The 22,391-nt window shown below is 35.2% G+C and overlaps 1 protein-coding gene across 1 annotated transcript; it reads right to left on the bottom strand.

The window, feature by feature from the left end:
• Window positions 1-439: 439 nt before the first annotated feature.
• Window positions 440-20,906, bottom strand: LOC109052308 (nephrocystin-3-like). The gene is made up of 28 exons (XM_042714204.1): window positions 20,537-20,906; window positions 19,272-19,672; window positions 17,945-18,070; window positions 17,571-17,721; window positions 15,855-16,007; window positions 15,646-15,779; window positions 15,403-15,563; window positions 15,146-15,323; window positions 14,523-14,597; window positions 13,789-13,944; window positions 13,429-13,532; window positions 13,220-13,334; window positions 9,873-10,016; window positions 8,248-8,345; window positions 8,043-8,145; window positions 7,880-7,962; window positions 7,180-7,318; window positions 6,925-7,089; window positions 6,651-6,745; window positions 5,926-6,048; window positions 5,637-5,826; window positions 5,314-5,555; window positions 4,265-4,340; window positions 4,001-4,131; window positions 2,448-2,688; window positions 2,137-2,262; window positions 1,917-2,032; window positions 440-1,427 (listed from the first exon to the last, which is right to left on the bottom strand). The coding sequence occupies exons 2-28, from the start codon at window positions 19,593-19,595 to the stop codon at window positions 1,262-1,264; spliced, it is 3,915 nt and encodes a 1,304-aa protein (XP_042570138.1). The 5' UTR covers window positions 19,596-19,672; window positions 20,537-20,906; the 3' UTR covers window positions 440-1,261.
• Between the last annotated feature and the right edge of the window lie 1,485 nt (window positions 20,907-22,391).

The raw sequence follows: 22,391 nt of genomic DNA, 5'->3' as shown, positions 1-22,391 counted from the left end.
TTGCTTTTCCTGCATTTAAACTAGCAGATCAATGAAAAGAAGTCTTAGTGAAAGTTGTTTTCCTCTGCATTGAGTAAAAACCTCTACAACTGTAATTTTTATTCAATTATGCATTTATTGGTAGATAATACACAATGATATTATTTTGTGCATGGATCATGTGCATTAGAAGAATTTGGGTATAAAATACACCTCTTTTGGCAGTGAATAAAATGTCTCTTAAGTCCTGGCACAAATTGTAAGAAAACAATGTGATGTAATACAAGCCGTAATGGAAGTTTAGAGTAAATTATTAAATATATATAGCATGTTTTACCAGAATCCAACAGTTCAAAGATTATTTTGCTACAATATGAGGCACATTAGACTGATTCCATTAAGTATTGATTCTTTAATAATAATACAAAATCAACAGCAGTACCATTTCAAAATATGAAAATATGGTTCATAATATGGATTTATTATAGATGCACTTTTCAGATGAACAGTCATTGTATAAACTAAACTACATATATTGACACTGTCATAATGCATTACAAAAAACATAATTATTGCACATGCTGTGTTCTGTGGTATTGAACCATTTAAATGCTTCCTCTTAAAAATGTGAGACCATATAAAATAAAATACTGAATACAATAAAAACACTAATTTGATTCATTACCTTTACCTTGATATCTTGTTATAATGTTTTGTATGGCTATGTATGTCAGTTGTCCTTTAGTATTGCTGTGCAATTTACAGTTCTGCATTTTAAAGTTTACTTTGCATGGCAGGAAGCAGGTCAGACCAGAGGAAGGAGCTCAGACTGGAACACTGTAGATCACATATTTTATATGTTTACAGTAAGGTACTTAGTCATTTAAACTTCTCACAATTATCTTTCTTTTTAATTCTGAGGTTGCCTTCCATAAATAACACTATTCTGGTCAGTGACTTTACTAAACACTACTTTACTACACCTCACAGTTTAACAGCAGTGCATTAGAAATGTCATTGGTATGTTGATGATATTGAGTGCTGTTTCAACAGTTATTAAAAATCACAGGAATAAAACACTTTCTCTGGTTTTCCAATTTGATTTATACTGTAAATTACAGTAGGAATGAGAACCGAGTTGGATCCCAATGTTTTCTTACCATGCATATTTGATTGCTCCATGCAGACTTCAAGCCCATGCCTGAACACAGTGAGTGTGGCCAATATGGCTTAATTATTAGAGGTAAGAGTTCAGCTTAGTTAGGTGTTGAGGGGTCAGGTGTCACCTTGAGGCATGAGGCAGGGCGGGGCTTTGCAGGCTAAAGGTGTCGCCGCTGGATGAGTGATGTGAGGGGGCCTTACCGCACACCAGAGACGGCTCAGCCTCCTTTATTTCCATTGCTCTCTTGTACAGTTCAGCGGCCTTCTCGAAATCTCCCTCTTCGTAGCTGAGAAAGTAAGAGAGTGGTTGCCATGTTGGTGTTACGAGGTTGCTAGAATGTTCTGGATTGTTGCTATGTAGTTACTATGTGGTCCAATATAAAAAAAAAAATTGATTTCTAGATATGGTTAATATTATTTACATTAAGATACAATATTTACAAATTGTAATAAAAGGTTTTCAATGGACAGCATGCATAATCACAACAGCAGGGGGCCTAATACAGATCCTTGAGGCACTCCATATTTGACTGCTGTAAATATTTGTCTTTTTGCAAAGATTTCAGATGAGGACAACATTTGTGAAGACTTTGCCAACTTTGGATTAACACACAAAACTCTAATCTTTTCCTTACAGTGTAATAATATCCTTATATTGTAATCATTCTGCACTGTCACACAGTTCTGTGTAAATGGCCTTGAACACATTTGTTGAATGTGCCATGAATTTAATCTAAATCTAACCAGTACAGCTGAGCTAATAAAATATGGCTAACCTGAGTACAGCCAGGTTTTTCAGAGTCTCTCCAACACGAGGGTGCAGTCGGCCGAGACTGTCCTCATATACCTTTAGAGCTCGCTCGTACAAAGGCAATGCATCACTGTGCTGCTTCTGCAACACAAACACACATCAAATGAGTCACATCAATCAGACAACAGAGTGGATTGGAAAGCTTTACAACACAGGAGGTGGGTGAAGTCTGAGATGTTTCTCACCAGCTGGCAATAGAGCACTGCGAGGTTAACCAAAGCAGTGGCCACACTGGGGTGTTTAGGCCCGAAGCTCTTCTCTCTGATTTCAAGAGCCAGTTCATATAGAGGCACTGCCTTTTCCAGCTTCCCCTATAACACACACAGACAAACAAAGACAGCCAGCCAATTAAAAAGGATCACAGATTCATTAATAATATTAAAAAGACAAAAGCACGCAAAGACAAAGTTTCAGAATGAGTAATACATAATCGCCACTTGATTGCTATATGTTCTGCAGAACTAGTGAGTTGTAACCCTTTCCTGTGGTTTCTCACCCTGCGTTTGTAAAGCATGGCCAAGTGTTTGAGGGTATAGGCGAGAGAGGGATGATCTGGGGCAAGTACTCGTTTGCGGATGTCAAGTGCTCTTTCATACAGCTCCTCTGCACTCTCATACTCTTTCCTCTCGCTGTGGAGTGCAGCTAGGTTGTTCAGAGACTGGGCGCAGTCGGTGTGATCCGGCCCTAGCACACGCTGGCGCATCTCCAGGGATCGGGTCAAGAACATTTTTGCAGCACTAGGTTATAAAAACCAACATGTTAAAATATATATTATATAACTGCAAATAGAAAATGTGTATTATTAATAAAGTAATAAAGTATAAGAATAGTTTGTCGTACAAAGTAATTTGAGAAGGTACATTTTAGGTGCCCACTGAGTGTAATACATGAAGAAAGACATTTAAATTAAAAGACAAGGGATGAGTCAAAATCATAAATTATTATATATCGTTGGTTTTAACAAAAACAGCAAGCTGAATGAAAATGCAAATTCACTCTCTGACAGTAGAAAAATATTGGTAACCCTGGTCACCCCGTACACAATGCAGTGCTGAGCTTATAACATCACTTTATTAGGCATTTGCATGAATCATTTGACTGGCCTATTTCAAAGGCAGAACGGCTAATTTCTAATTGGACAGGTGCACTTTTAGAGTTTCATTCCCTAATCTGATGTGAGCATAAGTATTGGGATAATTGAACTTAAAGCAACTGTAAAAATTTAAAAGCAAATATTTAGTTGCAAATCACAGCAGTGAGTCTGCCACCCATAGACATCACCAGACTCTAGGTTTCATCCAATGAAATGCTTTTCCCAGCCTTTAATATATTTATGAATAATTCTGCATTTGTCTTGACTCCACAGCAGACAAAGCAATTTTGTCATTACTGTTCCACAGGGCACTGTATGTATATACTGTATGTATGTATATATATAAAAAACAGCTTTTTTTTATTTATGTATGGTACTTAACTCCATTGAATTTATTTTGCTGTCATGTACAATATTATAGCTACTGAGGAATATAATGCATTTTTCGGAGCTTATGATTATAGCTACTGAGGAATATAATGCATTTTTCGGAGCTTATGAAAAAAAAGAGGTGATTCAAACCTAAAGAAATGAATATTAGATTTGTTGTACGGTGGTAGGTGTTTGTGTGTGATAGACCTGACTGAACTCATCGAGCAGTCTTCGGGAAGAAGGCTTGCAAATACTGTAAAAAGTGTTGCTTTGAGCAGCCAGGTAATATGTCCAAAATGATTCAGTAAAAATTCATTCAAAAACTACTCAAAATGAATATGAAATTGTCCTTTGTATCAAGTATGGTTGCATTTCACTTGTATGTGTAATATCTACTAAAACAGCTGACTGTCGCCATTGATGAAAACTTATTACACTAAAATATTTTACAGGACATTTAGGTTTTTTTCTTATTTCACATGACTGAAAACCTGCATTGCACAATTCCAAAATTTCCAGGATGAGTGGGAACCCTATGTCCTAATGCAAATGTACTAGTATATATGAAAGGATGATTTACTCACTCCAGGTTGTTCTGCAGGTAATAAAGCACTCCAAGCTCATTTAGAGTCTTGGCACAATCTGCTGAGTCTTTGCCAAGAGTAAGTTCCTCTAACTGCAGTGCCTGGTGCGCCTTCGATTGAGGAGAGCAATACTATAATGGAAAGGAGAAAAGAAAGTATGGTATGTGCTGTTTTTTAGTTTTTCTCACTTTTTTGGAATCACTCATTGAGTGGGACCAAATGAGACACGAATGTGGCTAAAATTATTGTTTGGTCTTTCCTTACCATGTGGCCTTTCTGTCGTGCTGTCTTCTGTCTGATCTTGACTGATCTCTTTCTCAGCTTCTCAGCCTGCTCATATCTAGGTAAAATAAAAACTAATTTTAAATCATTAACTATATCATGAATAATTAGAGTACAAAAGATAAGCGAAAGGTCTGAAGGTATCTTTTCCAAATCCTAGAAAGCTGCATAGGGTTTCCTAAAGCAAAGGTTGTCAGTTTGTAAAATTATAAAAACAAAGGCATTGGGGTCATAAAAGTTGGGGAGCATATATATCTTAGCAAGGACACATTCAACTGATCAAACGTGACAAAGGCATTTACAATGTTACATGTGAAATAGTCATTTAGCATGTAACATTGTAAATGTCTTTGTCACTTTTGATCAATTGAATGTGTCCTTGCTAAGATATATATGATCCCCATCTTTAACTATTTAGTTTCCAAATAAATAAATAAATAAATAAATAAATAAATAAATAAAAACCACAATCATTTTCACCATTAATAATAATGAATGTTCCTTGAGCACCAAATCAGTATATTAGTATCATTTCTGAAGGATCATGTGGCACTAAAGACTGTAATGGTTGTTGAAAATCCAGCTTTGCCATCACAGGAATAAATTACATTTAAAATATATCCAAATAAAAACTGTTATTTTAAAACGTATATTTCACATTATTACATTTTTAACCATGTTTTTGCCCATAGTGAGAATGAGAGCATTTTTAAAAAATAAATAAATAAATAAATAAATTCTTAAAATGTCTCACCCCAAATGTTCTTTTTTAATAGAGAATTACCTATAAAATATAGCTGTACATATATAAAAAATAAATATTTTATCTAATATTTGTGTGCTATGTTTCTTGTGCTTATTTGACTGTCAAGACTGTAAAATGTCCTAAAATGTCTGATAATGCATTATGTAGAGAGTTTCAGCTTATTGGTGTCCCATTTGTGCCTGACAAGACAGCTCACTGGGATTTGGAACAAAGCCTTTGCAATATCTGCACAGTGGAGTATGAATTTAAGAAAAATGTGCTGTACTTGTTTTGTTTCTGGTAGAGGAGCGAGAGTGAGTCTAGTTCTCTAGCGACAGTGCTGTGTTCAGGGCCATAAGCGTTTTCACAAATCTCCATAGCTTGTTTGTACAACTGCTCTGCGTTTCCAAATTTCCTCCAATGAACGTAAACCCCTGCAAGCTGGTGCAGGGACTGAGCCACACTTGGGTGGTCTGGATCCAGAGCGGTCTCACGGATCTCCAAGGAGCGCTGCAAGGGGGCCACCGCCTTAAAAACAACACATTCACATCATTTATACATGATTTAAAATAAAATACAGACGATCCTCTGTCTTTCTGTCTGTGTCACCTGGCTGAGCAGTCCCAGGTCTTTGAGGAAGCGGCCCAGTGTCTCGTACAGGTCGGCCAGTCGGCTCATGCTCTGTTCACTCTCACAGGTCTTCTCAAACTCCTTCAATGAGTCGAAATACTCTATCGCCATTGAGCATTTATCCTTACCAACAAACTGCCAGTATGCCAGCAGCTCTGAGAAATGACCCCTGAGAACACACATCAGCAGCAAGACACATATTCACATATCAGCAGTTTTTTAAGACACATATTCACACGAGAGATACAGCAGAAATGTGAGAATGTACCTCTTGTACAGGTTCTGGGACACAAACAGGTTAAGCAGACTCATCTGGAGATTACTTCGATCTTCCTGCTGCTGCAGTAACCATGGCAATTCATCAGCCACCCTCCATGTCACTCTGTCTTGCCTGAACCGACAAAAACGATTTAACAAAACAATTCAACATGGCAGCTATTTGTTGATAAATGCTTTGCTCTTAGACAATATCAGACATGATCAGCTAAGGACTATAAAATGACTATACAACAACAATAACAAAATTAATAATAATTATTATTATTATAAAAATGACCTTTTTACATTATTTAAATTCTAAAATAAAGAAATACAAAATAAAGAAAGAAATATATGAATATTGCAATAATACCATAGTACTGCAAAAAAATAAAATAAATGGAGTTTGTACGTAGCAGCATTTACTGTGAACTGAGACACTGAAAACACCAGATCATGAGCTGCTCGTGTGTAAATGAACACAGTACCGCTTCACTATGAAACATGCAGCAGTCAGAATATCACCGTTTCATCTACTCGCCAACACCAATTTGGCACTTGCCGAGTATGAAATTGTCACGTAAAGAGTGTTCCGCCCGCAGCCTTGAAAACGCAGTCATTTTTCCCCTCAGATTCACACAATTCACAATTCTCTTCTCAGGTCAGAAAATACAGAAATACATATTAATACAGAAAAACCACATCCCTTCAATATACTCAATAAGATATTCTTACTTCAGCTGTTCACTGAAGAACCGAATGATTTTCTCTCTGTAGGATCCATGACATTTGCCCCCATCCAGAAACTCTTGGTTGACCGCTTCACATGCCTGGAAATGATACACAGAGAAATAACTGAGATGAACTAAAGTGAAACTGTCCATGAGATGTGAAAGTGAGATCTTTAATTTAACAGTACCATATTTAGTTTCACCCACAAAAACATTAAGAGACATTTTGCCAAATATAGCTTCACCCAAAGGCACAGCTATGTCAGAGACATACACACCTGTGGGTGCTGAAAGCGAATGAGGCCACAGGCGTAGGTAATGATGAGGAGTCTTTCCAGATTGTGGAGCAGTGAGGTGAGAGCAGGAAAACTCAGGTCTGGGAACAGTTCCAAAGCCTCTGATTCACTGATGCCATTGCGACTGGCACATACAAGGCACAGTAGCTGCACGAAGAGAAATGCAAACAAATAAGCTAAACTGTGTACTGTAGTGTTTTTTTTAAGTGATACTCTTCTTCAAAGTGGACAGGTGACCTCTTTCATGATGTGCTTTTCCTGATCAGTGCTGAGTGAGTCTAGCGCAACCTTCAGGGCCAGTCTGTATAGTGATACTGTGTCTTGACACGACGCACACTGCTGTAGAGTCTTCTCCAACGTCCAGGAAGATCTAGATCTGACAGATTAAACATAAAAAGTGTGTGCTAATGAGAGACAGATTAATTGGACTGGCCCACCTTGTCACAATTTATTATTGTTATATATATTTTATATATTACATTATATATTTTTTTATATTATATTAACATTATTTTACATTTAATATACATCCAGTATATTACTTTTTTTTTTGGTAAATATTGTAAAATAAATGTTTCAATTTAATTAAACCACGCCCATCTAGTCGCTTAACATAAATGTGTCCATTTCAAAATGAACTGATAGCTTTGTGACAGGATAATGTCACTTTTCATTTATATTTTTATTGTTGTTATTTTAATATAAATATAATGTTTATGTTTGGGGAAGTTGATTATTTTTTAAATTAAATTACTCTGCTGTATCAGTACAGCAATCAAAAAAGAAAATTGCTCACAACTTTCTCACAGAACGCTCTTACACATGACACTCTCACAACACACACACAGAGACCTATAAATATAAAAAAAGGTTTATAAACAGACATAGACCCACAAACACTACAAATGTGCAATCCACTCACTCTACATCTACTTACTGTGTAATGAGTCTTGATATTAGTGAGATATAGAGTGCGTTGCATGTTGCAGCTGAACGGCAATGTCTCTCCAACTTCTTTTCCTGTTTGCAAGCAGTACAGACCGATACTCAAACTCAGAATACATAAACGAAGATGAACACAGACTGACAAGGATGTTTACCTGATCTTTGGTGAGTTTGATATCGCTGTTCACACATTCTGTGCTGATGACACTCTTCAACTCTCTGGGATTGAGTGGGTCCAGGTGCAGCGTGGGCCACAATCTAAATAGTATGTTTTGTGATTGTCTACCTGTGTATAATATTACATACATGCATAATATCTGAAATCAAATGAGTTATTATGTGTGTTTGTGCATCACAAACCTCCATGCCTGTGGGCAGGTCTCCACGTTAACTGACACCAGCACTCTCACATTAGCAGGAAGAGGATCAATTAGCCACTTCATGTGCCGCTCAGCATTCTAGGGAATACAAAAATAACAAAGAAGAATATTATTAGATATAAAAATTTGGGCCAAAAATAAAAAATCTAATATTTCTTTTACGCTATGGTCAAAAATGTATAAATGGCTAATAAAACTAAAACTTTTATGCTATTTTCTATATAATGTTATCAAAATAAACTAAAAAAAAAAAATGTAAAATTAAAATAAATTAAATTAAATGCTAAAGTAGGCATCTCAACTTTATAATGTACACTCCTAGATGGCCACCAGGACAAGACCACAGGAACCAGATGAGTCCTCTGCACAATCTGACTTTGCTGCAGCCTGGAATTAAACTGCTGGTTTGTTTGTCTGGTGGGGGGATGGCTGGCCGACTGAGTGTGCTTTCTTTCTAGATTTATTTTTTCTCCATTCTGTCACCGATGGAGTTTTGGTTCCTTGCCTCTGTTGCTTGCTTACTTGGGGACACTTAATATCCAGCGATTTTGTCGACTTGATTGCACACATACTATTTAAACTGAACTGAGCTGGATGATGACATCACTGAATTCAATGATGAACTGCCTTTAACTGAAAATTGAGTATTTACTATTGTCATTTTGTTATTGACACACTATTTTCCTATGTAATACTGTAAAGTGCTTTGACACAATCTGTATTGTTAAAAGCGTTATATAAATAAAGGTGATTTAACTTGACTTGACTCTGACAAACGGATATTTATTTTGAGATCTGATTACATGTGATTTAAAACCACATTGTGTGTGTGTACACAAACAAATATCTAGTCACCAACAAATATCTAATAAACAAAATCTCTCATTTCTAGTGCTGTCAATCGATTAAAAAAAATTACGAATTAATTGCACCTTCTAAAATGAATTGCGATTAATACCAAGATTTTACATTTAGTTTTATATTGCAATAATTTCATATTCAATCTTTAAATGAATGTAGAAACAACAGTAAAGACAGGTTTTTTTAAATATTTGTTTAATGGCATCTTATTTATGACTGAAGATGAATATCACTGATACCAATGCTACTGATGTCTCTATGAAATTGTTTTTTTTTCTCTAATATTTAACCATTGGCTATAGGCATTCAACATTACAGTATAAGTGAGAGCTATCAATTTTAACATTTTAACATAATTTAAGTGAACTTAAAATAATCTTCACATAAACCCAATATAATAAATGTCATATTTAGCTACCTGTGCCCTTCAGCAAGTAGGAAATATACAGAAATTGTTCATTCGTTAACGTGTTAATTTTGAAAACACTACTTATTTAATTTATTCCTAATGAAAGATATATAAATACCCTTTCCTTATAGAAAAAAAGCTGAAAATTTCTGCTGAAATTAAAGAAATTTTAGCATTATGTAAACAGTAGATGACAAAATGTCAAATGAATTACTAAGAACTCCCACAACTAAATGTGGGTGTTTAGTTTTGTCTTCACCAGCACAGATCATTAAACATGAGCACAGACAAACACGGCACAGCTCAATGAGGAAGGTTATTTGAGGAAGTGTTACCTGTATTTGGTCAATGGAGTCAATGATGATTATGATGTTTCCGTGGTGACGTGCAGACAGCCGCTCTAGCCAGCGTGGGAACTCCTCGAGTATCTTAGAAGGGTCCATCGAGAGGCCGGAAATAGACCAGAAATGCTGGAGCAGCTACAAGGATGATTGGGAATGAGAATTTGTTCAGAGGAAAGTTCTAAGTGCTGTTAACTATGCTTGAATTGTTTTTATAAAAACCCTTTACGTAACCGTCTTTTTACTGGTATCAGTAAGACACTATTCAGACATCAGTACCAATACACAGGTAAACTCTGTGATGTCACTCATAGGAAATTCCCTTTAAAAGCTACGCCAGTGTCTTCATCCACTTGCGCTTTAGTTTCACTAATCTGTCAATTCTGATAAAAACTTTTTTAAACTTGTGAGTGACAGACATAAGGGGATTATCACACAGAACAGGTTATTGCTCTCAAAAACATGAGTCACATAATAGGTACTATAATACTGCAGTTGATATAGTACGCAATAGTAACGGCACTGATGAATGGACACAGCGAAACAGTCAAAAACAGAATGATTTACGATTGGCCTAAATCAGATTTCTTAAGGCAGAGCATTCTTCCCTTGTATGTGCTTCATACTGGCAATCCTGTTCTTTGTTCACACATAGCATGATTTACCGGTAGTTACAATTTCTCATACCGGAAAATTTACCAGTAAAGACTGTTTATGTGAAAGGGCTTATGACTGTGGTGGCAACAGTTCAGCTAGAGTTCAGGAAGTCTAGATCTAATGCTTGTGATGCCAATGTTACAGCAACCAGGCCAGGTCAAATCTGTAGTATAAGAGTGAAAACAGTCAAGATAAAAGGTTTACAAAGTATTGTTTTATAGTAAAACGATCACTATAATAATTAACAGATGTATGTGTAGAAGACCTTGTGAATCTTTCACAGTTTTTGGCTTTTTGCATAATAGTTGCATAACAAATTTTAAACCCTGGATTAAGGCTACTTGAAACTTAGGGTTAAACCAGGGGTTTTCAAACTTGTGTCTAGGTGTTTTAGGGAGTCTAGGTTGTTCTAGGGTTCTAGGGTGTTTTCTGCATAAAATTTGAGGGAGGAATTTTGTTTTTTATTTTTATTATTATGTATTTTTAGGGTTGTTAAGATGAGATGTAAAATCACACTGGGATCTTATTAATTGTTAAAAAATTAACTGAAATTTAATTTATACAGTGGAGAACAACCTACAATTTTCTAAAATTCAAGGTCACTGTTTAGTCCTATTTGAAATGATCCAAACCAGACCTTTATAGCTGGTGACAAATATGCGACAAACAATACAATAACACCACATGGAGCGCAAATGATAGTGTAACCTCATGATGACCTGAGAGGACCTCTGCCATGGACAGCCATGATACATTGACCTGATGACGACCTAATGGGCTAATTATATGGGCCATTTGGGCCACACTTTTGTAAATAGTTGGAGTTGATCGCATCTGAGGCACAGTCACAATGTAAATGCATCTGAATTGAAGTACACATAATCTTTCACTAGGCTCTCCTTTGCTGAAGAGAATGTTGTGTGGAGAGAGGAGAACTGCTCCAAAGTTCACTTTAGTTATGAGAGCAAGTTTAATTTATTTGGGTCAGATGGCAAACATTATTTTCAGCGTCAAACTAGGGAAAGACCGAAGCCCAAGTGTGTAAACAAGTCAGTGAAAGGTGGAGGAGGAAGTTTCATGGTTTGGGGGATGTTTTCTGCAGCAGGAGTTGAACAGCTACATGGCAGGATGAATGCAAATGTTTATCAGAAACTTCTGCAGCATCATGCGGTACCTTTTCTGCAAGCATCTCCCAATCAGCCTGCAGTTTACATTAGGTGTGTGCACGAATAGTTGAATATTCATCGAATATTAACGTATAACATATGTTAACAAATATGTTTTTTTTCCCCCCAAGAACATGTGAAACTATGCAAACACGATGCCAACTCAAGTGTATATGCATGTGCCTTAGCATTTTTTTTTTTTCATTTGCTCTGCATTATTCGTAAATGAATATTAGTTTTTTATGAGTTAAAATATTCAAATGCAATATTTTTGAAAAATGCCCGTCCCTAATTTACATGCAAGATAGTGCTTCCTGTCACACTGCAAAATGGGTAAAGCAGTTCCTTTTTTGAAAGCTGAAATCACTGAAATAATGAAATGGCCCGCTCAGAGTCCTGATCTAAACCCAACTGAAAATCTCTGGAAATTCTTTGGAGACAAAGTTATGGTTAAGAAACCCACTAAAGTTAATGAACTATGGAAGAGACTGGAAGAAAAGTGGACCAAGATCAGACCAGCGCAGTGTGAGAAACTAGTGATGTCCAGCGGCTGCAGATGTGCTGAAGTCATTCAAAGCAAGGGCTTCTACGCTTCCTACTAATTTCTGACAGCTGTAACCCTCCAAAATTTTAGTTGTAATCTTCTTTCGTGCTACAGCGGTTACTGTTATCTAATTTTGACAACAAAATAAAGGTTTTTGTTGAAATGCCGTGGTTATTTTGTCAAACATAATATTTTAGAGAAAATCACGTATTTATGGATTGTTCTCTAATTTTAATCTTCATAATACATCTAAGATTCCTCCATTTATTGCAAAAAACATATTATATATATAATATTTATATATTATATATATATATATATATATATATATATATATATCTATATATATATATATAGATACTTACATCTAAGATTCCTTCATTTATTGCCAAAAAACATTTTATATATATATATATATATATATATATATATATATATATATAATTATGATCTATATATATATATATATATATATATATATATATATAAAATATTGCATATTATCTTTTAATAATTTTGCTTTGGGCTCCATACATTAACAATATAAAAGCCAATTATTTAATACTGCAGACAACATATTGCCTACTACTGTTCATTGCATATTATCTTTTAATAATTTTGCTTTGGGCTACAATGGCAACACATTGCAAACAGCAAGACCAGCCTGTATATATGCAGTATGCATATAAGAAGATTAACCCATGGTTTACAAATATACAGTGTGAATCTTTAAACTCGACCACCCAAGACGGAGTATAAATAGCACAAAATAAGAAAACCCAGGATTATAGTAATGTTTGTGTTAAATATGACAATGGTTTATCAACTTCCAGTGTGAATAGCCCTATACAGTGCAGGCTGCATGTCATAACGAAGTGCTTGTCATAATGAAACTAATACTGGTCTCTGTCTCTGTTCTTTTCACAGTTTAAGAGCTAAACAGAGTGAAATGAGTGTGTGTATCTTTGTCTGACCTTTACTGTGAGGCGCTTGATGATGAGCACTGGATCTGTGCTGGTCGTGAGAGGATGTCCTGTGAAGTGATACAGAATGAGGGTGTTGGGAGAGTGTTTCTGCTGTAACTCTATCCTGCAGAGAAATGACATATTATTTACTGTGTGAAAATTGACCTACATCATTATTGTGCGATGATACCTAATATTTAGAGTTAAGATGAAACAACCATTTAGCGAGCAAAAGTGATTTGCCCGATCCAGGTGCACCAGATACCAGCAGCGGTGGGGTGGGTGGAGGGGCGGCTACCATATCATTGAGTCGGTCAACATACTGTAAAAAGAATCAATCCAGCATTCAACCCATTGAATTTACACATTTCCTGCCATTTGTATAGGCTACAGTTAATTCGATATTTGGTTACTCTGATAATAATCATTTTAGCCATCAATATGTGTGTAGTGATTTCAGTTATCGTCAAATACAGAATACAGATCCTTCCTTCAGATTTCTTGTGGACCTACTCATCAGTTAAAATACTAGGTCCATAATGAACAATAAAGAAAATGATAACAGAGAGCCACTGTGCCTTCTGGAAGCTGAATCTGGAAGCAGCGCTGCAAGCCTGCTGGAACGCCTCAATCTGCTCCTGCTCATCATGAAGGTCCCACAGCACATCGCCAGAGTCTTCCTCTTCTCTCTCCTCCACCGCTCCGCTCTCTTCTAACTCCAATCCCAACAACTCCTGAAGAAAGAGAGAAAAATCTTGTAGAAATGTCTCTTTCTGTTTAACATCATGCATCTCCTAAAGAAGTTCCTCTTTCAGAACCTTAAATAGCGAACCACATTCGAACAATGCTTATATTTTTACACAAACGCGGTTTTATTTTTGTTTGTTTGTTTTTTTTTTTTTACTTCAGTGGCTGGGTCAGTTTTACCAACAGTAGAAACCATACACAATCTCAAAGTTACCCACTTCTGTTTTTCCTGTTCCAAACTGGACTATAAACAGTCGTTTTTACTTGCCAGTCCACTGAGGTTGCTCCTACTGTGTTTTCATGTAGACCTAAAAACCTATTTAATTTCACTGTTAATCTATTACATGTATTATTTTTGCTGTAAATATTTAAAATAGTAAGCATTTATAAGGTAAAATATATTGGCTGACAATGATAAGCAACCCTACTTGCATTGTTAGTTTAAACCAGCATATGTGGTTATTTTTAACCCAATCATATCTCTAGTGCATGATCTGAGAACACTATGCACAAACTACAAGCATGCTATTAACACCAAAACCCACGTGTTTTCAAGTGTGTGTACCTGTTTGATAATTCTTTCAAGTTGAGTGAAGATAAGAGCAGCTCCACCCTCCACAGACCCTGCATGATCCAATACCTGCAGAAATAAAGCTTGATTTGAGAATCAATCAAAAATAAAGCGTGAATGTGAACTACACACTTCACAGTATCTTTTTTTATGTTTGAAATTCCTTTAATCCTTATAAATGTTTTGTCCAATTTAATTGATTTTTTTTTTAAATGGTTTCCTCAATCTGAGTGGTTCAAAACCTGGTAATTTTATTAGATATTCAATAATTTCTTAAAAAAACATCTTAAAATGACCGCATAGAGTCAAGATGTGATCCTTCTTCTAAAAGTGTAAGAGGGTTAAATGTTACCAACACAAAGTGGTGCTATCAAGTCAAAGACAAAGTCTACTATATATGAAACTTAACAGTGCTATATATTAATCTTAAAAGAAACTTAAAAGAAGAGTTCCTAAATGAAAAAATTCTTTCTAATTCTTAAAAGAAACTTTATCACCCATAGAAGCTTCAGAAAAACCCTTGAAACCCTTAGGATCTTCACATTTTAAGGATATTCAGAAAAACCTTTAGAACTTTCAGTAGAATTTTTAAACCCATATGCATCATTTGAAATTACTTTAAGTTTGGCACTCTTGTCAGCTTTGTTAACTCTCTCCAGCAAGTCTCTAGTGGATGGACTGAGGGTGGACACCTCTTCCTTTTCTCCTTTTCTGTCACCAGTTCGCAAATAAAGCAAGAGAGGACGAGAGTCTGGGGTTTTCACAAACGCTTCCTCCACATCCTCTACAACACAACTAAAACAGCAAAACACATTCATGTGATTCATATCAACAATAACATGATAAAAAATAAGATACAAAGATAGAGTATCACCTGGACACTGAGGATTTGAGTAGCAGCACACACACAGAGCTTCTCTCGATCTCCTGCCTGCGTTCAGCAGCATACAAAGCGGCTTTCTCCTCAGGAAATGACACGTTCAGGTAGAAATGACCCAAACCCTCACAAAACCTCTGCAGCCTTAAAGAATGAGTCTGAAAGAGAGAGACAAATGGATGAAGAGTGTTAAAATGTGAGAATGCACGCATTTAAGATGTGTTATCTAAGCATGTGTACTTGTATAAAGGTCTGCAGCTCCGCTCTGGTCTCCTGTGTGGATATGAGGTAGCAGCGGACTGTGTTACTCCACAGAGCCTGAGAGACGTGAGGAGAAACTTGCAGCAGACTGGCTACAGCTGCATCCCAATCATCTAAAAAAACAACACACACAAACATCAGCATACATGCAAGCATACCTACAACTACACACACAGGTGCAAACTCACCTCTGCTGACATTGGCAAACGGCCCCTCCACGTCGATGAGACTGTGAGCGAATTCTGGACCCCTGTGTGTCTGCTGTAACTGCATCATACTGCCCATGGACGGCTCGCTGCCCAACACGCCACCACTCCAGTACTCGCACTGAGTTCCTGCAGCTGCACACAGAGCGGACATTAGAGATGCACTGGTATAGAAATGTTGGTTTCACAATAATGCTTCACTCTAGAGTTTTGTAGCTATTTTGCTGTACAGTAGCAAAAAAAAAAAATTTTATTTACCATTTAATAATTTTGCTAGGTATAGACAATAATTATATTTAAAATAAATGAAAATCAATAAACAAACAAACAAATTAATAAAGAAATAAACTAATTAAATAAACAATTGGACGGACAGGTGGACAGACAAATTAAAATAAACAAATAAACAATTAACAAATAATAGATGCATACATCAATTAATACATTTATATATATATACAGTACAGGTCAAAAGTTTGGAAACATTACTATTTTTAATGTTTTTGAAAGAAGTCTCTTCTGCTCATCAAGCCTGCATTTATTTGATCAAAAATACAGAAAAAAAATGTAATATTGTGAAATATTATTACAACTTAAAATAATAGTTTTCTATTTGAATTATACTTAAAAAAAAAAAAATTTATTCCTGTGATGCAAAGCTGGAATTTTCAGCATCATTACTCCAGCCTTTAGTGTCACATGTAACATGTCTATCACATGATCACATTTAGAAATCATTTCTAATATTCTGATTTATTATGAGTGTTGGAAACAGTTCTGCTGTCTAATATATATTTGATGAATAAAAAAAAAAAAAGAAAGACTGCATTTATTCAAATATAAAAAAAAAAATATACACTAATATAGTATTCTAATAATCATATTTTCTTTACTATCACTTTTTATAATTTAACACATCCTTGCTGAATAAACGTATTGATTTTATTTAAAAAAAAAAAGAAAGAAAAAAAAAAAATTACTGACCCCAGATTACTGACCAGTAGTGTATATATTATTATAAAAAAATACTTATAACAAAAATAATTTTTACTTTTATTCATCAAAGTATATTAAAAGTATCACATGTTCTGAAAAAATATTAAGCAAATCAGAATATTAGAATTTTTCCAACTTTGATAATGAATCATCATATTAGAATGATTTCTAAAGGATCATGTGATAATGATCCTAAAAAATTTAGCTTTGCATCACAGAAATAAATGATAATTTAAAGTATAATAAATTTAGAAAACAATTGTTTTAAATTGTAATAATATATCACAATATTAAATTGTTTTCTGTATTTTTGATCAAATAAATGCAGGCTTGATAAGAAGAAACTTCTTTCAAAAACATTAAAAATAGTAATGTTTCCAAACTTTTGACATGTACTGTATATAAACAAAAAGAAAAACAACTATTTAAATTAAATAATAAATAGATCAACAAAATTGTAAATGAACAAATTATCATTAAGACATAGATACACAAATACTTTTAAAATGATCTGTGCCGAACTGGACCAGATTTAAAAATAGATATAAGAACTATCTATCTAACTATCTTTGAAAGAGCTAGTTCCTCTTTCAAGTAAAAGCCACAAGAAATCTGCATGATGCATCACACGTCGATGCTCATTTTCTTCAGAAAGTGTAAAAATCTAGTTTCCCTTGTGAAATTTATCTGCCACATTCTTACTGGTGACAGTGGTGCAGTTGTCGTCTGAATCCGAGTCTGCTGGATCATAAATCTGAATGCCTTGAGCCTGCAGCTGTTGAAGTTTTGACTCCAGATCTCGTTTTGCCCGCAGCAAATCCTGAATTTCCTTTTCTTTAGTCTCCCGAAATATCTGCAGGGTGATTTCGGGTGACATCAGAAATACATTGGTGAGGTAAAGAATGCAGTGACAGGCAAACTGAAACTAGAACAGCTAGAGGCTAGAGATAAGACCGTCTAAAAACAAAAGGAGGCAGACAAGGGCTTGGGAAGATTTAGGATTGTGCAAGGTTACCATTTTTAATAAGTCAGTTCTTAAAGTTACTGTGAGAGAGAAAAGAGAATAAGTTTCAGACCTTAAACTGCCGTTTGACCTTGTCTCTGTCATGCTCAAAGGTGGCAGCTCTCTCCATGGCTTGATACTTTGCCTCCACGGCACTTTCCTTCTCTCGAAGAATCTTCTGGTAAGTCTTCTGAAGGGCCTGACAAGCAGAGAAACACAGAGAGTAGTTTGATAGAAATGTTGAGAAAATTAACATTAATTTCAGAATTTCTTTGCCTTTGGTACATCTATTAATTCAAAAAAAAAAATGCAGTTCATACTGTACATACAATGATTTGTATACACTTGTTATATGATAATACAAGTTTTTGATTAATGAATAGTGTCGTGGAAGTTTTCTGTTACTATAAAGGTATGAGACGAAAGTCTTTTGAAGATGTATTTTCTTTCAAGAAAAGGTATGTATTCATACAGCCATTCAGTGTTGGCTGTAAATTGCGTTTGCTACAAAGAGAAAATACCCTTTAACTCAGTATTTATACCTTACTCAAATCAGGATGCTTCTATCTCAACCAATCATAATGCATACTCAAGATATGTGTCCATTAAAGGCGTCCAACTATGTCCCTAGATGTGTTTCTAAGTATTTAATGCAAATAATCTTCTGAGAAGCTAGGTATAAAACAGCATTTCTCACCTCACACTTGTCATGCACACACACACACATTATATAGACTTCCTATTAACTCTCAGCTCATCAAAAAGCTCATCAGCTCATCAAAAACTCAAGCATACTGAAGCAAACTGAAGCACTCAGAGAAAGTCTAAAGACCACTCTTTAGTACAGTGAAGCAAATAATACCAATAATAATAATAATATTTCAAAAATAAAAATACAATTTCCTCCACAAACAGAATAAAATCATAATTTTGATATTTTGGGGGACATTAAGTCAAAAAGTGTTATATGTCCTGATATTAAAATGAAGGAAAACATAATTAAAAGAATGACATTTTTGATATAATCTATTAGAATTTTTTTTTAATTAACAAAACTGCTTCACAGTTTTTTATTCTTTAATAAACTTTTTTCCTATTTAATTTAAGTCATGTGAAAAAATATGCATTAAAAACATCATAAAAAGAAAATCATAAAAAGGGCCCTCATAACTGTAAATAAAGATTAATTTAAAATTTAAAATATATATTTAGATATCAAAGTTTTTCAAAATGAATGTGTATAGTCAAATGCATTCATAGTGTACTAAATTACATTCTGAACCATTAAATGCAGAACATTCCTAAAAACTTGGTACGTGTTTCAAACTTTTTTTTTGACATTCATTTTTTTTTTGTGACTGACATAAATAAGATGATAATTTTTTTTTTTTCTCTCAAACCTGCAGCTCAGCGCGCAGTCTCTTGTTCTCTTCATCCAGCTTGGCTTCTTTCTTCTGCATGGAGGCGATCTCATTGTTCTTGCTGACCCTAAAGATCTCGTAGTCTTTCCTGAGGCGCTCATACTCAGCGGCGTACTCCAGTTCCACTGATCCGGTAGATTTGAAGCTGGCGCCGATGACACGAGGCCCGCGGCGGAAGGAGCTCCGCAGCAGACGTGCCTTTGGCTTCACCTCCACCGGTATCTCACACGCCTCCCCTCCCTCACCACCGTACGCATCCTCAATCACCTCACTGGGGCTCACCAGAGAGGACGCCGTACCCATAACAACTGATGAGAGGTGCCACAAAGACACCTGTCAGCTAGATCACTCACACTCTTGCAGATTGAACATCGATGCTTCTGTTGGAAACAGGAAACAGAAGCAGCGTGCATCAGTTCTGATACATTTAATAATGGATTTTAAATACAATTTAAAAATTGTATATCAAAACAGCAGAGCAGTAGTCCTACACAGGACTAAAAAGTCTTGTTTTGCGGTATTTGAGAACTGGATATGTATGGTCCTGAAGTTAGTGCACTATACATTGCCCTTTAAAATGTGTATTACATCATTGCAAAAATCCACTTAAAAAAAGTGCATAATTCTTTCAACAAGTTACTTTACTGTTAATATATTCTATGCACAGTAGCTCCGAAATGTATCTGCGTAGCTGAGCCACACTTAAAAATGCCATTATAAAACAAAACATCAAACCAAGATGTTAATTAATAAAATTAAATTAAAAGGTCAAGTTTTAATTGATAAAATAATAGTTATGTTAATTAATAAAATTAAATTAAAAGGTCAAGTTTTAATTGATAAAATAATAGTTGCACTGTTCATAACTAAAACAATATGAATTTGGAACTAATCTGTGTAAAAATAAATCTATGATGCTTCCATGTTGCTAAAGTTAGTTTAGGGGGAGTTTTTTGGATTTGTGTTGTTTTTTGATGTTTTTACTTTATTTTCTGTATTCTTGTTCATTGTAAATAGCTGAGGGGTTTTGGCACCTTTCTTATTAAAAATGTGTTAATCTAGTTTGTTTATGTACAACATTTATACATTATACATAGTGTTTTTACTTATAGTGTCTGTCTCACAACATAAATTATAAGATTTATGAGAACAAAACATTAATGAGATGTTGTGACGAAGTATGATGATCTGAATATCCCAAGTCTGTTCGGTGTTGTTGGGTTAACATGTTGTTAACTACTTACACAGTATCATCAAATCCAACACACGGAGAACGTGGATATCTGCATATTTCATGCTTAAGCATCACCTTACACTGTGGTCTTGAACCCTGCGGGTATTCTGGAGCCGATGTGCGGGACGAATTCCAAAAGAGTGAAGAAAAACACTACACCCAACCGAGAGGATTGAGAAGATCCAGAACGATGAATTTGGACAAAACTGATATCAATCTTAAGACCAAAATATATAAGTAACGTGTTCATAAACACAACTGGCCTATCAGTCAAAAGGTAAACAAATCATACTGATGTACACATTTTCTCCCCAAAGTCTTCCTGACAACCGCGTTACTAGGCACGCCTTCTTCTACGGGTCTTCAGTATGACCAAAAAGTGAACCTAAAGCGTTTTCGTGAGTGCAAATACTCATGCCGCGTCCCAATTCGCATACTATCCATTAGGGATGGGCGAATCGATGCTGAAGTATCGATATCGATACTGATGCGAGTATCGAAATTATCGATACTCAAATAAAAATATCGATACTAAGGTTTTTTTTTTCATTTAACGTTACCAGTGATTTTGTTTATGTAACAAAAAATAATGCGAACAATATGCCTTAAATTGGACGAATAACCTATGTTAGCAAATAATTGCGTGGGAGGGATTTTCCTGCTCATCTGAATACACGCAAATGTTGCAAGCCAGAATCAATCAATTACAGAGATCGTTCACTCACTTCTGACCGTGCATTTAAATAGAGCTGCGTTTCCCAAGAGTAGCCTATAATAAGAAAGCATTTATGTTTTTGGAAACGGCAGCCCAGAACAATGCAGAAAAAAACATATATGTTTGAGTTATTTCACAATAAATGTATTGAAATTGTACCCTAGTTTGTGCAGTACATTTATTTAAATTTGAATGTTAATATGCATTTCAATTATAAAGTTAAGTAGGTATTATTACCCATTATATTCATAGTAATTTAATAATTTAATAAATTTCATAATTTAAAAGTTCAGTTTAGAAGTATCGTATTGGTATCGGTATCGATATTGACGATACTGGCCATTAAAAGTATTGATATCGTATCGAAAATAAAATAAGTGGTATGGCCTATATCCATCCTGAATAGTATTCGAAAACAGAATTAGTATCCCAAATCGTAGTATGAAATAAGTATGCCAAAGATTGCCGGATGGTCTTCTACTTCCGGGTAGAATTCAAAGTGCAATTCGATGCACACTCTCACTTACACTATGCACTTATACACGTATTACACTAATGAGTACGTATGCACTATGTCTCTTTTACACTTATTTCACTTATACACTTATTACACTTATGAGTACATATGCACTATGTACTCAACCATGAAGAGTATGAATTATATAAGGTTATTTTCTCATTCATAATCAGAGTCTGATAGCCCCTCCCCCTTTGCCACATAATTAAAGCTGCGACAGTTGAGTGCACGAAGTTGTTTTTTTCCGGTTATTTAAATGCATCATCCGGGTAATTAAAGTGCACTTTTCCTTTTTGTAATTTTCAGTGTGAACGCGCTACTGGCACTATTTATACTACAAAACATCATAGTGCATAAGTAAGTACGGGATTGGGGATGCATACTTGTGGTCTTTGCACTTGACCACTTGTCTACTTACATTAGGCTACGTTATTTATCCTGTAACTGGCCCAAGTGTTCAAGTGAGTGTGAAGACCAAGTGTGTGTAGAACTTTTATTACCTGACGGGACACACTTATGTTTTAAAAATGCAAGTGTTTTCATAGCTTTATAGTGATTTTCAGAACTTTGTATTTTAAAATAAACTTCTAAATGTCTGTTCAGTATTCCTTATAACAGACGACAGGATTTATT

This window comes from Cyprinus carpio, chromosome A24, assembly GCF_018340385.1.
Source record: "Cyprinus carpio isolate SPL01 chromosome A24, ASM1834038v1, whole genome shotgun sequence".
Lineage (NCBI taxonomy): Eukaryota > Metazoa > Chordata > Actinopteri > Cypriniformes > Cyprinidae > Cyprinus > Cyprinus carpio.
Note: the sequence above shows the minus strand (reverse complement) of the source record. Positions and strands in the feature narration are given on the sequence as shown.